Source organism: Macrosteles quadrilineatus, unplaced genomic scaffold, assembly GCF_028750875.1.
Source record: "Macrosteles quadrilineatus isolate MER2022 unplaced genomic scaffold, UCM_ALF_1.0 Scaffold_5__1_contigs__length_97177068, whole genome shotgun sequence".
NCBI classification, from domain to species: domain Eukaryota; kingdom Metazoa; phylum Arthropoda; class Insecta; order Hemiptera; family Cicadellidae; genus Macrosteles; species Macrosteles quadrilineatus.
Window position 1 is genome coordinate 53,510,231 of NW_026542598.1, and position 14,148 is coordinate 53,524,378.

General features: G+C 34.8%; 1 protein-coding gene across 2 annotated transcripts; it reads left to right on the forward strand.

Moving 5' to 3' along the window:
• Positions 1 to 2,368: 2,368 nt before the first annotated feature.
• LOC128994840 (dysbindin protein homolog) lies at positions 2,369 to 10,375 on the forward strand. Of its 2 annotated transcripts, none has more exons than XM_054419650.1 (6): positions 2,369 to 2,639; positions 3,529 to 3,679; positions 4,518 to 4,650; positions 6,690 to 6,845; positions 7,426 to 7,572; positions 9,709 to 10,375. In XM_054419650.1, exons 1-6 carry the CDS (start codon positions 2,584 to 2,586, stop codon positions 9,792 to 9,794), a joined length of 729 nt encoding a protein of 242 aa, XP_054275625.1. In that variant the 5' UTR covers positions 2,369 to 2,583; the 3' UTR covers positions 9,795 to 10,375. The 2 variants fall into 2 exon arrangements, with proteins under 2 accessions (XP_054275625.1, XP_054275626.1); XM_054419651.1 differs by lacking the exon at positions 2,369 to 2,639 and adding an exon at positions 3,143 to 3,161.
• The last annotated feature ends 3,773 nt before the right edge of the window (positions 10,376 to 14,148 follow it).

Below are 14,148 nucleotides of genomic sequence, written 5' to 3' on the forward strand. Positions count from 1 at the left end.
TCCGCTGGTGGCCAAAGATCTCAAAATGCTACTACTTCGTGGATTATTGTCTACTTGTAGGTCTGTAACGATCACCAGGTGTAGCACGAGCATGATTGCCACCTCCATAGGGTCTGGTGAGTTAGATTGCATAGTAGAACAGATATTTTCACCATACTTGAACAGGAGCTCACCTTGCTTTGCTCTGAATAAGTCATTGTGTTTGCAAGTATTCATTGTGCGAGCGCCGCTTGTCAACTGATCAGGCTTATCTTTGAGATCTAATCGCCAGTCAGAATATCAAGACAGAATTGATTATTTCAGTTACTAATATTGTAATAATATAGTTCCAAACAAATGCAGTAAGACATAACATAATAACATATTAACGTCAAATTTCATCCATACCGACAGACACTGTGCCAACGCATTTCCTTTTTTGAAACGACAGCGTAAAACGAAGTTTTACACACTAACTTACACATTTACTGTAAATAGACTGTTGTAGTACCGTTTGAAAAATGCATAATATTGAGAAATAATATCACACACGATTTCTAGTATTTACATCTAATTCTATAAGCCAGTTTTAGCAATTGAATTGAGAGTCATTGTGAGGTCACAGACACACTCTAGGAGCTGGGTAGAGTCTCAACAAGGACTTACCGGTATGTAGTTAAATATTTTCAACTTTGAACGACCAAAACCCAAAGCCCAAATTATTATTGTCAAGGGGCTTGCAAACTTTTAAAAGTTCTGAGTAATACTCCCAATGGCCAGAAATGGGCTCCAGGAATATTTTTGTAAACAAACTGAATGTCACGTGATAATAAGCTGCGCTACCATTGGTCGGCAGCAAATGACCAGTTCTGCTACAAAAGTCGGAATGGAAAAGGCGAGTATTGCTGGAACCGCTAAACCGCTGGAGGGCTCTAAACCATTCAATGAAATGATTTTTAAATAACAAATAGCCAGTTTTGACATAAACTGAGCACACGGTTTGGTGTATTGTCTCCCATAGAATAATAAAACGTCAAAATCTCAATTTTGAAAAAAAGTGTCACTTAGCCAGTTTCACTATGACCCACCTCAATAATTCATTTATTTGGCCAGATTTTGATAAATGCGTTGGATAAGTCAGAAATAGATCATAAAAAATGCAATTTATCTTATAAACTATAATAACTTAAACTAAACAATAACAATTAATAAACAAAGCACACAGTTTATGGCATACAATAAACAAGGCAAATTTCAATACTTACTTATCAGCAAAGTCACCTCGCCTCAATCACGGCCGTGCCTCAAACATGGTCACTTTATCACTTTTAACTCCTGGCCGCTGCCTGGTAGAATTGGCAACGTTGCAAGTAGTGCTGTTTATATAGCGCTAGACGCATATAAACATATATAGTTTAGCATTAGATAGCATTAGTGTTTATATAGTGATTATATAGTGTTTATATAGCATTAGATAACATGGCAGACAGGTGACATCAGCACATTAATTAGCGTATTATCATAGACTAACCAACACAAAGTATGTTTTATCTATGGTATTATTCATTAAATGTTATGGACATATAAGATTGAAAATAAAAAATATAGAATTGAAAACCAAAACAATAAAATTGAAAATCTATTTCTGTTTATTTTAAATGGAGTCAATATTTTCATAGCCCAGTAACCATTAACCAAGCTTTCGTATTCTTAAAAAATACACAAATAATACCATTAGCTGCCTCCAAACAAAACAGCTATTACGACACTTCTTGCGACGTTTCTACTTCGAAGGACGCGGCCTGGGGCCCATTTCATAATAAAGTACAAACTAATATTATTAGTAAATCAGCTGATTGCCCAATGCAAATCTAATGGAAATAACAAGTTACAAGTTGTAACTTGTAACTTGTAGTTTTTTATGAAATGGGCCCCGGAGTTAAAGGTGGCCTTGCCTCAATACAAATAACAATTACATTACAAAATATATTAATTTTATAGATATTAGTATTTCGTCCTATCTATTATTTGTTATTTATCCTATCCATTATTTTTATTTATCAATCATTTATGCTTATCATTAATTCAATATATAATTTATATATAAATATCTACAACACAAAATAAAATACTAATGTACTAGTTGTAGATTTTGTATAAAGTGATAGTATAACAAAGTTTAAGAATCAACCAAAGAAAGAGAAATTGAAAATAAGGTTTTTTGGGGTTATGGGGTTTTTCACAGTTGCATAGTCAAAAATTTAGCTACACCTATGCCTAGGAAAAGCCAAAGAGCCAACGTCAAACTGGTGAACTGGTCAACTAAAACAAAAACCCAAACATTCAATCAATCATAACCCTAACCTAATCTCAATCTTTTCGTTTTTCGAAATGACTTCAAAAATATGTTATTGATTGCTTTGATAACATCATTTTTGTTTGTACAGTAAGAGTTTCAGTTGTTTTGTTACACATCAATGTGTTCGTCAATTTAATCTTTGGCAGTATTTTAAGGTTATTGTATTATTATTTTCATCTATTGCTTGGTGTCTTACAAGGATTCATTTTCATCTAGCTTGCCTACACTTCACAATCAGAGTTACTATGTTTTCTATATTTAAAGACAAATTGCAGTCTGTACAAGATAATATAACTACAAGGTAATATTTTCCATGGGTACAGTTTCTTAACTGGGCTACGCTAATATCGATTGAAACTATCTATTCGATTAGTAAACCTTCATGCGATTTTTTCACCATCAGCAAGTTTGGTTGGTTAGGTTGGGTAATGATAGTTTAATTTTATAATAGATATATTTTAAAATATCGCTTTTTAATCAATATTTTAAATTCGATAGTTCGATATTCGAAAATTTGATATTAGCGTAGCCCAGTTAAGAAAATTTGTACCCCCAGCTGATTATAAAATGAAACAGTTTTAAACTTAACCTAACCTTAAACCAAACTGCAGTAAGGCCTAAAACTTATGTGAGTAAACGTAGGACATAAACTAAAGTGCAGCCCTGGTTATAGCCTACGCCTAGGGTTACCATACGTCCGGATTTTGTACGGACAGTCCAGACTTGAAAAATGTGTCCGGATCTGAGGAATAAACAACAGATAAGGTGGTAAAATCGGGAAATGTCATCCTCTGACAGAACAAGGATTAATAAGTTAATCAAGGTAATAGTTTGATAGCTCAAAATAGCCCAATACCGCCAATTCCAGGGTCTAATTTTAAAAAAATTCTTCGCCGGGGGGGAGGGGGGTATTTTTTTGTTTTAATCTTCCCCCAGACCCCTTGATTTGGCTGATGTCCGGATCTAGGGTCAACAAACTATGGCAACCCTACCTGTGCCTCGTTAACAGATGGGTGAAACACACCCTATGTATAACCCTACATGTTGCACTTCCTTGAAATTTACGAGCACTATGGTTACCCCTAATGACTTATCAAACTTGGCTCAACTAGCATTAAGTTTATACCTAGGCCTACATCAATCTGTATAAGCTATAAGTTAAATATGTTTGTCTCTGGTTTTTTTTTCAGTTTTCGAGTGTTGAAAGTATCTGAGCCTGTTTCACCCAAATCTCCAAAACAGACTTTTGATGTGAATGCTGGTGCGGAACTTCTTCACAAATATCAAGCAGAATGGGAGGAAATGCACAAGTTAGCAGAGGAAAATGCTAACATAGCAAAAGTAGGATATTAAAACACATTTTCTTTGATTGTTGAATTTGAGATTCTGTAGTTCTAAACTACCAATATGAAGTTGGTATATTCCAATTATGTAGGCTAAATACAAGCTGGTACCAACTTGTAAGAACAATTCATTCTTCATCTTAGCAAACTGTGTTTCGTTTTAGGCCTAATTGTTTGTCTATGATACAATCATAGGCCTACTGGTACTGTTTATTATATTTATGACCCAAATAAATTCTGCCCTGATAAACTTATATATTGGATACATTGTCTTATAATGTAGGTCATATTGACTTGTAAAAATCAACAAATTTTAGGAAACATTGGAACACGCACAGAATACCACAAATTCAGTCTCCCGACAGCCATCTTTAAATTTGGCAAGGACCATAGAAATCTAAGCCTCATAAAAATCATAATGTATACTTTTTAACTAAGCCTCTACCATATCTGGAGCAACGAGAAAGAACAGTTACATTTGTATTCTACTGTCATAAAAAATGTTACAGTAACATTTCCTATCATAGAGTAAGATAAAAAATAGTAAGATTTCATTGAGTAAAGTAGCTATGGACTTGGTAAAGCCAACATCTTAACTTTTGTATTAGAGGTCGAGGGTTGAGGTCAAGGTTTGTGACTGATGGGTGTTTGTATCCCCCCTTCCAAATAGCATTTTAGAAAATTGGATAAAATAATTGGAATAATTTTGTAAAATGAGGTGAAAGAAAAATTATGCAATTCACTACAACACATGATTATTAGGCCTTATTTAACTGCAATTTAAATTCCTAATTGTTTGTTTGTTTGTTGCAATTAATTGTTGTTTGTTTGTACAGAAAGTAGATGATCGCATTGGTCATCTACATGGAGAGGTCACCAGGCAATGGCAAGGAATGACTCAACTTGCAGCCGCACTGAATACAGTCCCTTCTCTGTGTTCTCGAACAGACCAGATTATATGTCAAATAGGTATGTTAGATCTGTGCTTGAGTGACAGCCAAAACAAAATAATAATAACATTACTATTTGTCGCCAGAACAGATAATAGTTTTTTTTGCCTTATTTAGAGAAAGGAGGGTTTGTCACTTCACCTTAGAAAGTACCCTACCACCATTTAAAATTATGGGTCTGGTAGCAGCTCTTTTGGGAAGAATAATGATTCCATTTTATATAAGATGTTTTATGTGTAGACTCCAATGTTAATCCTTTGGATGTCTAAGTGAGTATACTCAAGGCAACACTAAATAAACAGGCTGTAATGCTCCTTAGGCATGACGTTATCGCAGGCGACGGCAATGACGTACCGGTAATGTTATTTTTTAAATTATATTTTTGTTTTCCAAGAAAAGATTAAAACAAGCAACTGATCACAAACGGCAAAAATTACGTCATTGCCGTCGCCTACGATGACGTCATGCCAGAGGAGCATTACGGCCTGTTTATTTAGTATCGCCTTGGTATAGGCCTACTCAAGCACCTTGCACACACTTTTATAATTGGGGGCTATAAAACAAGCAATTGCCAAGACCGCCATTATAACCTGTCAAAGTTTTGCTACATGGAATAGGAATTCATGTCTGTTGCGTGTTGACCGTAGCAACATATGGTCAGTATTTATCAATAACTAATTCTTGTAATTTAAGTTGGCCTTTGTTCAATGAGGCCATAGCAAAATCCTTTTTGGCCAGCTTTTGTTTTTTTTTTACACTATTTGTAGGCCTACACTTAAAGTGTCAGCATTTTTTGTTTGTTTCATGATTCAGCTGATCAGTTAATATACTAAGCATAACTAGCGTCTAGACTGCCAGTGCCAGTGCAACTCCGAGTATCGTGGATCAGATCACCCCCCACCACCGCACCATGTCGTACGCTTCCGAATCATGCCGGCGCATCAGCATAGCCTAACTGTTCACGGAAAATTGATATCTCTATCACTGTCGCTGTCAAAACGTATAGTTTATAGGTTAAATTTAAATTTAAAATAATTAAACTGTCATAACCTAACCAAACGTGCTGATAATGAAAAACTCGAATGAAGGTTTACTAATCGAAAAAATAGTTCTGTTCTAAAAATAAAATTATAAATGTCTCAAATTCAAGTTTATAATTTTTAATGATAAAATTAAACTGTCATAACCTAACCAAACCAACCAAACTTGCTGATATGAAAAAAATTGTTGACAAAAAGTTAGTGCAACCAATAGTTCTGTTATAAAAATAAAATTATAATAAATGTCTCAAATTCTATTTTATAATTTTTTAATTATAAAATTAAACTGTCATAACCTAACCAAACCAACCAAATTTGCTGATATGAAAAAAATTGTTGACAAAAAGTTAGTGCTACCAGTGGGATTCGAACTCGGCACCTTTCGATTATCAGCCCGACACGCTATCCACTACACCACCAAGGCTCATGACATAGCTCCTTATCGTTGCGGTAATGGTTGACGCCATGCCATCGGCACGGAGCGGTGGTGGGGGTTTTCAGATCTGATCTACGATCCTCGGAGTTGCACTGGCTGCCTAGATGCTTATCTAAGCATATGGTAACCATGTCATCAAAAATATAAATATAAATATAGCTCTCCAATATATCAAGTTAATAAGGGAGCGAGCTGGTCTACGGGTAGAGCACGGAGCTTTGGAGCCCGAGGTCCCGGGTTCAAATCCCGCCAATCACCAATAATTTGTATCCATGTGATAATGCGGCAACTCTCCATGACTAGCCTGAAGTAATGTGTAAAACAGCTCCAGGCTAGAACCTAGCGTCCTAGCATGCTAGGATGTGAAAGTGGGACTAAAAAATATATTAGTTAGTAATGCTTCATTGGGTTGTAAAGTTGTTCACTTACATTGAACTCCCTTTCCAAAATAATTACATATCAGCCGCTTGACTCTCCAAACAAGTACTTAAATAACAAACTAAAAAAAAATCAACTAACAAGTTCATTACATATTTTTTCCATTGTTTTGTTCTTATAATAACTAATGTTGTTTGTGTATAGAGGATGTGCAGCGTTTAGTTGAGGAAGTTGAAGCATCGTTACTTCACCTGGCGGACATAGTTGAGCTGAAAGAGCTCCAGGAACGCCAACTTGACAAACGTTTTCAACTGGCGATTCATAGTGAGAAACGATTGGCACAACTAGACTCTCTTAGAGGTAAGATACAACACCAAACTGGAGAAACCTTCTAGTTGGGCTTCAGGAGTGACTTTTGTCACCAGTCAATGACTTGGACACTATTTGTTGAAACTAAATCGCAAAGTTGCATTGCTTTAAGTGAACACGGGCAACCCTCCCCCTAAATTTCCGGCAGGAGTCTCATGTCTATTTGAGTACTGTAATGTAACTATAGAAATATATTTGAACATTATGAAACTTGGATTTAGGAAATGTGGCAATAACGTAAATGAGAAACAAAAGAAAGAGTTATTCTATCATTTATGGTTCAACACAATATTGTTGGAACTAAATCAGATACATTCATGGTTCAATGGAAACCACAAATAACTGCAAAGGATGCGCTTTGATTAGATAAATTAATATTCTGTTACGGATAAAATTGGGATTCTCTTTTTTAAGGCATATAAGTTTATTGCAATACCGTAAATGAAATACTATTCATTTACATACAATTAATTTTCCATGTATCCAATTTTGCACCTGACATTAGTAATTGAACGTTGTGTCAACTTAACAGTGAATTTCTCTAACATTCATTAAAATTTATGTTTTACAGCCAAACTGTCAGAAGAACATAGACACAAAGTCTTACGGTATGAAAAAGAATTCGAGAAGAAACAAAAAGAAAGACAGGAAACATTTGGAAAGGCCTTTGAAGATGATTTGGAGACTTTCAGACAAACAGGAGTTGTTCCTACCATTAGTAAGTATTACTATTTATTATACCGGTACACTTACACTTACCATATGGAACAATTCAAAACAATATAAAGCGTAGTGATGAGGACTAATAGTTACCATCTTGTGTGGCTAGACTGCACTAGTCATTACAACTTTTGAGGACACCTTACACTTTCAGGTGTGAAGATATTACAAACAAGCTGCTATATCCTTACTTTGCAACGGGAGAGGTATGTTGTAGGGTTTTTTTTTTTTTTTCCTAAGGACGCTAGGCACGAGCCTGGGATTGTTTTTCACATTACTTCAGGCTAGACCTAGGGGTTGCGGCATTATCACTTAGATAAAATCCATTGGTGACTTGGCGGGGATCGAACCCGGGACCTCAGGGACTGAAGTCCCGCGCTCTAACCACTACGCCAGCTCGCTCCCCTGTTGTAGGGTATGGGAGAAAGTAATAAGTTACCGTAACTATAAGATTTCATTTCGAAAAATACTCTTACTAAAGATAAAATTAATTAATTTAGGGTATTTAAACTGTCTAATTTATTAGGAAACATTCATTATTTAGGCTACTGAATTTTATAAATCAAACTCGAATCTTGCTTCCTTGCCCTATCGTATAACGTTATCCTGTTTGTTGGTGACTTATCAGATTGCATTAATCTTATTGAATTATCAGCAATACCAATACAATTAGCTGTTAATTATAATTTAAATTGGTCAAAACTTTAGTCTATAAAGGTTAATCTCGTCATCTCTAGAGTATTTAATTCTGGTCCCTAATTTTAAACTGAAAAGGTGGGTCTATATTTGTTAAGAGATTTCTAAACAAAACGCAAGTCATCGTTACTGTATGTCCCAACAGTTATTTTATGTGTATCCCAGTCACAGCAACCACATTATTCTATTAATATAATGATCTATTTGCCAGGGCCGGCCTCAGAAAAAAATTTCAAGTAAGCAAGATTCACATATCATGGTGGGGACTGGCTAAAGGAATGGCGGGGGTCCTCCCCCGGAAATTTTTTAAATTTAAGGTCTAAATGCACAGTTGTTGAGCCTCTTTGTCTCTCAATTTGATTTAATATTGATTTACTTGATAGGTTATATACTTGTTTGTACCTTAAGCCACTATTACGATGTTAGGCTTCGTAGTCACATTGCAAGTACTCTCAGAATAAATAGCAAATGCTGGAGCTGGAATCACCGTATGCCAGATCGGATAAATTGCATATCTCATGGGTGAAATAAAAATATCGGTGGTTACTGGCTAAAAATAGAAAACACCCGTGGAAGGGGAGGGAAATATGTCACAAACACAATCCTTCCCGCGTCCCGCCACACAGATGTAGACGCTGCTCTACTGACCTTGGACGTTAGTCAAGGGCATCAGGCTACTGTATTTCAGAACTCACTAAGGGGGGAGGGGTAGATATTTGGTTTTATCTTTGAAATCTTACTATAACAGTTTTGAGGCAATGTTCCTATTTTAAATATCGCTTCCCAAACATTTAAATCTATTTCTATGAATTTGCCAATTTTTTTACCAAGAATGACTTGCGGCTGCATATGTCGCACAACCCTCAGGCCGGCCCTGCTGTTTGCTCTTATAATTAATTATTTTCAAAGCAACCATCACTTATAATTTGGAGACAATAATTAAATAATGACTTATTCTTATTCACATATTATTAGTTGATTTGGAATTAGGAATCACGTTTCTATGTCACAGTAAATACTAAATATTCTCTAAATGGCCAAATACTTTTATAAAAGTAGGCTAGAGTAAGTTTGAAGTATATTTAAATTTAACTATTGCCAATTCCAAGAATATAATGCCAGTTTTGTTTGTTTTGATTTAACCTCAAAATTTGAAACGGATTTACACATGATTGCACAACAGCCAAAAAGGTTCATCTTCAAAGATATTCCACCACACCTTAACTGCTTCTACCTAAAAAAATCCAACTTTACTATGCATTCCATGTTTGCTCTTATAGCACTTTTAGAGTGTCTCCACTCTACAGATGTCTTTATAATTTCCAATGCTCAAACGGAATGACAAGAATGATTAGTTTATCAAAGTACAGAAAAAAACAAACCCCCCCCCCCTACCACTGTACCCCTTTGCTATTTTTTTTTAATTTAACAATTTTAGGGCCTTCTTTATCCACTGGTCCATCATTAGAAGAAGTTGAGCTGGATATTGATACAGAAGCTCTGGATCATATGTTAGAGGAGTGAACTCTGGTCGGAGCAGAAGAAAAGGACAATGCAGACTTCTTGGTCAAGTAGATTATCCCTTGGTCTTGCCTTAATCAAGTTTTTTCTAAATTTAGTCTTTCACCTAAACATTTAGTGTAATATAACAGTTTGATAGAATATGTTTGATACACAGTATTTATTTCATAAAAGTTTAGATAAACTTGCTTTTTAATCTTTGTTATTTACTGTAAGATTATGAAGAGAATTTATTGTATAGGGTTAGTTTTGCAGAACTTGTAAGATCAATATTCATACACGTATAGGGACCAAGAAAATTATTTTAAGGGTTTATTATTTGTGTTTGTCTAGTAATTTCATGGCAGCTCATTAAGGGAGGTTAGATTATACCATAGTTTGTACATAATTATAATTAACTTTTTATTTTAACACTAAGATTTATAGAAAGTATTTTACATTTAGATATTTTATTAAAATTGTAAGTATTATGTAACTTAAGTGCCTTGTGATTGTAAAAATATATACATGATCTTCATTATTTACTGTTACTACATGAAATTACTGTTTGATTTTGTTATTGGGTAATAAACTGTTCAAATGAGCTGAAGTTTATTCATTTTCACAATACACAAACTTAAGTCCAGTTAACCTTTTGAGCTCCAAAGGATAATACTAGCCTATATAATAAGAGAGCAGGCCCATTTTTATAAACGAAAAGACTGGGCATATGCCCCGGGGTGCTGAAGGTTTGGGGGCGCCCCTCAACCACCGCCTGCCCGCACTATGAAAAAATGGGGTACTGCTTTTGGGTTAGCCCAGGGCTCCACTGACCCTTAATGCTGCCCTGGAAGAGAGAGTACATAACCAAACTTTCACTTCCAACCATATAATTATGTAAGTATATTTTAAAAAAGGCTGAACGCTGCATTTGACATGTGCAATGATTTTAATTCTGTTACTATATTAGCACAACCAATAAAAATGCTTTTAGGAAAATCTATTATTGTCATTATTATTATTGCCTGTGAGTCAAGTTTAGAACTGCTGCTCACTTGGGATTTGGTTGGCGGATGGGCATACGGGAGGGACTATGGCTAAAGCTGTGGTGACGTCATATCTCTAGTAGCTTGTGTCTTCTCTTGAGGCAACACGATTACTGTAACGAGACGATGTGATTCCAACGACGTTCGTGGCATAGTTGATAGCGTTACGGACTGGTGTTCAGGAGGTCTCCAGTTCGAAACCAGCCGGGGACACTAACTTTTTGTCAAGGATTTGCTTTGAATGCGACTACTTCTTAACTGTACATCTTTTGTTAGAATTCGATGCATTTATAATTTTTTTTATGAACAGAACTTTTTTTTATAGTAAACCTTTATACGATTTTTATCTTGTATCTTTTTTATATTATCAGCAAGTTTGGTTGGTTAGGTTAGGTTATGACAGTTTAATTTTAAAATTAATTTTATAATTAAAACTTACAAGTAAACACTCATTTGATTTTTTTCTTAGGTTATATATTTTTTATATTATCAGTTATGACAGTTTAATTTTATAATTATAAATTATAAAATTAATTAAAATTTTTTCAACTTAGCAGTTCTAGCGGCGAACGCTGACACTACAAGATATATTTACTTTTTTACAAAATGTAAACATGGAAAATTTGGAAGCCCAAGGGAAATACGAAAATTAAATGATATAATATTGCATTGTCATCCATTTGTGAGCTATGTTTCAAGTCTCTAGCTCATCGGGAACTTTGTTTGAAATTGATATCAAGATTTGTAAGAAAATGAGCTAATAAAAACAAGCCTATGGGGCGTAGCCCAAGGGAAGTATGAAAATTAAATGATATAATATTGCATTGTCATCCATTTGAGAGCTATGTTACAAGTTTCAAGTGATCGCGGCATAATTCTGATCATCTCCCATAGCCGTGTACACACCATCATAGTTTTCCACAGTTGCGTATAAAGCGGTTATTTTCCGATTGCGCGAACTTTGCAAAAGTGTCTGGTATCTGTATCAGAATCATGTTGACGATCGATTCATGATACCAATGTACAAGTATCGAAAGTTGGTATCAAGAACCAACACATACCAAATATAAATATGTATTAATAAATTTTGGGGGGCAGCCCCTTCCCTGGATACGCCACTGTCTATGATCTAACAGTATGGTAGATCAAGCGGTCAAATGTTGAATCAGGTTTTTTTCTTCTTATCCAAGCCAGTGGCATACCACACATTTCTCAGGTCCGGTACGCAACTTAGCAAGAGGAGTGTTCATCTGTCTGGAAGAGGACCAACTGATGGAAATAAATGTTGCTGGGGATGAATAGAATCTCCATGAATTACAACTCAAATACATAAATCTGCTGCTTATGAAAAGAGTACTTTTGAAATTTTAAATTCACCATCTCTCTCTTTGTTTAAGAGACATGTAGTAGCGTGGCTTGTAGGACTGAGTTCAGAGGACACCAAGGCTGTTATCGCGTCGGGCTGACCTGACCGTTGACCCTACACTACAACACACAATCACTGATACACCACCTCAATGACTAACTAATACACAACCCGCCACTCCTCTCCGCTCAACCTATCACTTGATTTTTGAGAAGCACTTTAGATTCTACTTAGTTTCAGAGAAATATCGTTGTCCAGTTCCAAGCAAGACAACATTTATTTTCAGACGTGATAACAATCACTTCAAAAAAAAATCCCATTCACTAAACAAATTACCCGCAACTCATGTCTACGCACAGGCCCTGCCTATGTAGACACATTTCCATATAAGTTGATTAGGTATTTTTTTTTATCTCTTCGTGCCATTTAGTTATAATATTATTTTGTAAGTTATTTTTAAGACAAGGATTAAGTAATTTATTCTGTAAAATACCATGAATTGTACTTTTTAGTTGGGAAATAAACATAATTTCATTTCATTACTTTTTATATGGGTCTCTTTTATATAATAAGCTTCCTTTATGAAAAAAAAACAAAAAGGAAAGAAAGAGGTGGAATCATTTAAAAAGTTCCGATTACACTTGCTGTCTTACCTGTTACCTGTTAGACAATAATTGTTTTTACAGCATTGAGGAATCTTTCTCAGTCTGATTGTAGTAGACATAACTTATTTGTAAATTTTGCTAATAACCTAACTTATTTTGTACTTGTTGCTTTTATTCTATACTAGTACACAAACACAATGTATATTTTGATAATATACCTGCCTGCAAGCAGAAGGCCCTTAGGAGTTATGTGATGTATTTTAATAAATAAATAAATAAATTATACATTTTTATACTTTTTGCTTTATCATCAATGTGAGTGGGTGTTTTCCACTTAAAACTGGTTTTAACGAATTTTCTATAAATACAAGGATTAAGCTATTATCGTAGGTCTCTTGGAAAGACCTAAGTCTGGGACCGATTTGGTTTTTTTAAGTCCGCAAAGACCAGAAACACCCATCTGTTGTAAAACACTGTATGAATATATGTGTGTGTGCTATTATTACACCTAACTTTGGTGTAAAAATTATCCGTTTTTGATGAAATGTTGTACAAACAGGTGGACATGTTTATTCGAATGAGTTTGCAAACCAGCATGATCGGACTAAGGAAATGGGATTTTACAGGGTAAAATTTGGGTTTTTTAATTTTAGTCCCAGAAAACATTACATTTCACAATTTACTATTAAAACATTTTGTTTGAAAGAAATGATTTTGTTTAGACCTACTGTAGCGTTGCTGTAGGCTTAATATTTACAAAGGAAATTTCAAAAAACTTTACATTACATATTTCTATGTCATTCTTATGGAGATTAATTAGTATTATCAATGAATACAGAACATTATAATGACGCGAATTAAAAGAGGCTACAAAGATTGCCGCCAGCTGTAGTTCACAAAGACTTATGTAGGAAGAGCTAACAGCGCCAGCCGTATTCGTCGTGAACTACGGCTGGCGGCAATCTTCGTAGCGTCGCCTCTTTTAATATGACGGTTTCGCTTCTTTTATCGTTCTGTATTCATTAGTAGTATTCTTGACGTATTCAAATGTAAACAAATCTTTTCTCCATAAGGATAACATGGGAACTTTAAAGCCACTGGGGCAGAACCCTGATGGAATTACTTGTAAACACTTCTTACGACACACTTGGAGGTTTATTGGAACTTACATGCAAATTTCTGGGTTTTTTTGGCTTGTAGTTTTTGAGATATAGTGATCAGTGAGTAGTATTTGACTTTTATAAGTATAGATAAGTAAAATGTAGTTTCCTTATTCATGGATATATTTTGATCAAATATTGAACATTATTTGTTTATTTCATAATAAGAAGCTATTAAAATTTCACTAAAAACAGACTTTG

Bases quoted from the DNA above. Each gene is read 5' to 3' on its own strand.
- LOC128994840 (XM_054419650.1), top strand. From the start codon at position 2,584: ATGTTTTCTATATTTAAAGACAAATTGCAGTCTGTACAAGATAATATA. The intron at 2,640-3,528 runs GTAATATTTTCC...TTTTTTTTTCAG, and splicing joins CAAGATAATATAACTACAAG to TTTTCGAGTGTTGAAAGTAT. The intron at 6,846-7,425 runs GTAAGATACAAC...TATGTTTTACAG, and splicing joins ACAACTAGACTCTCTTAGAG to CCAAACTGTCAGAAGAACAT.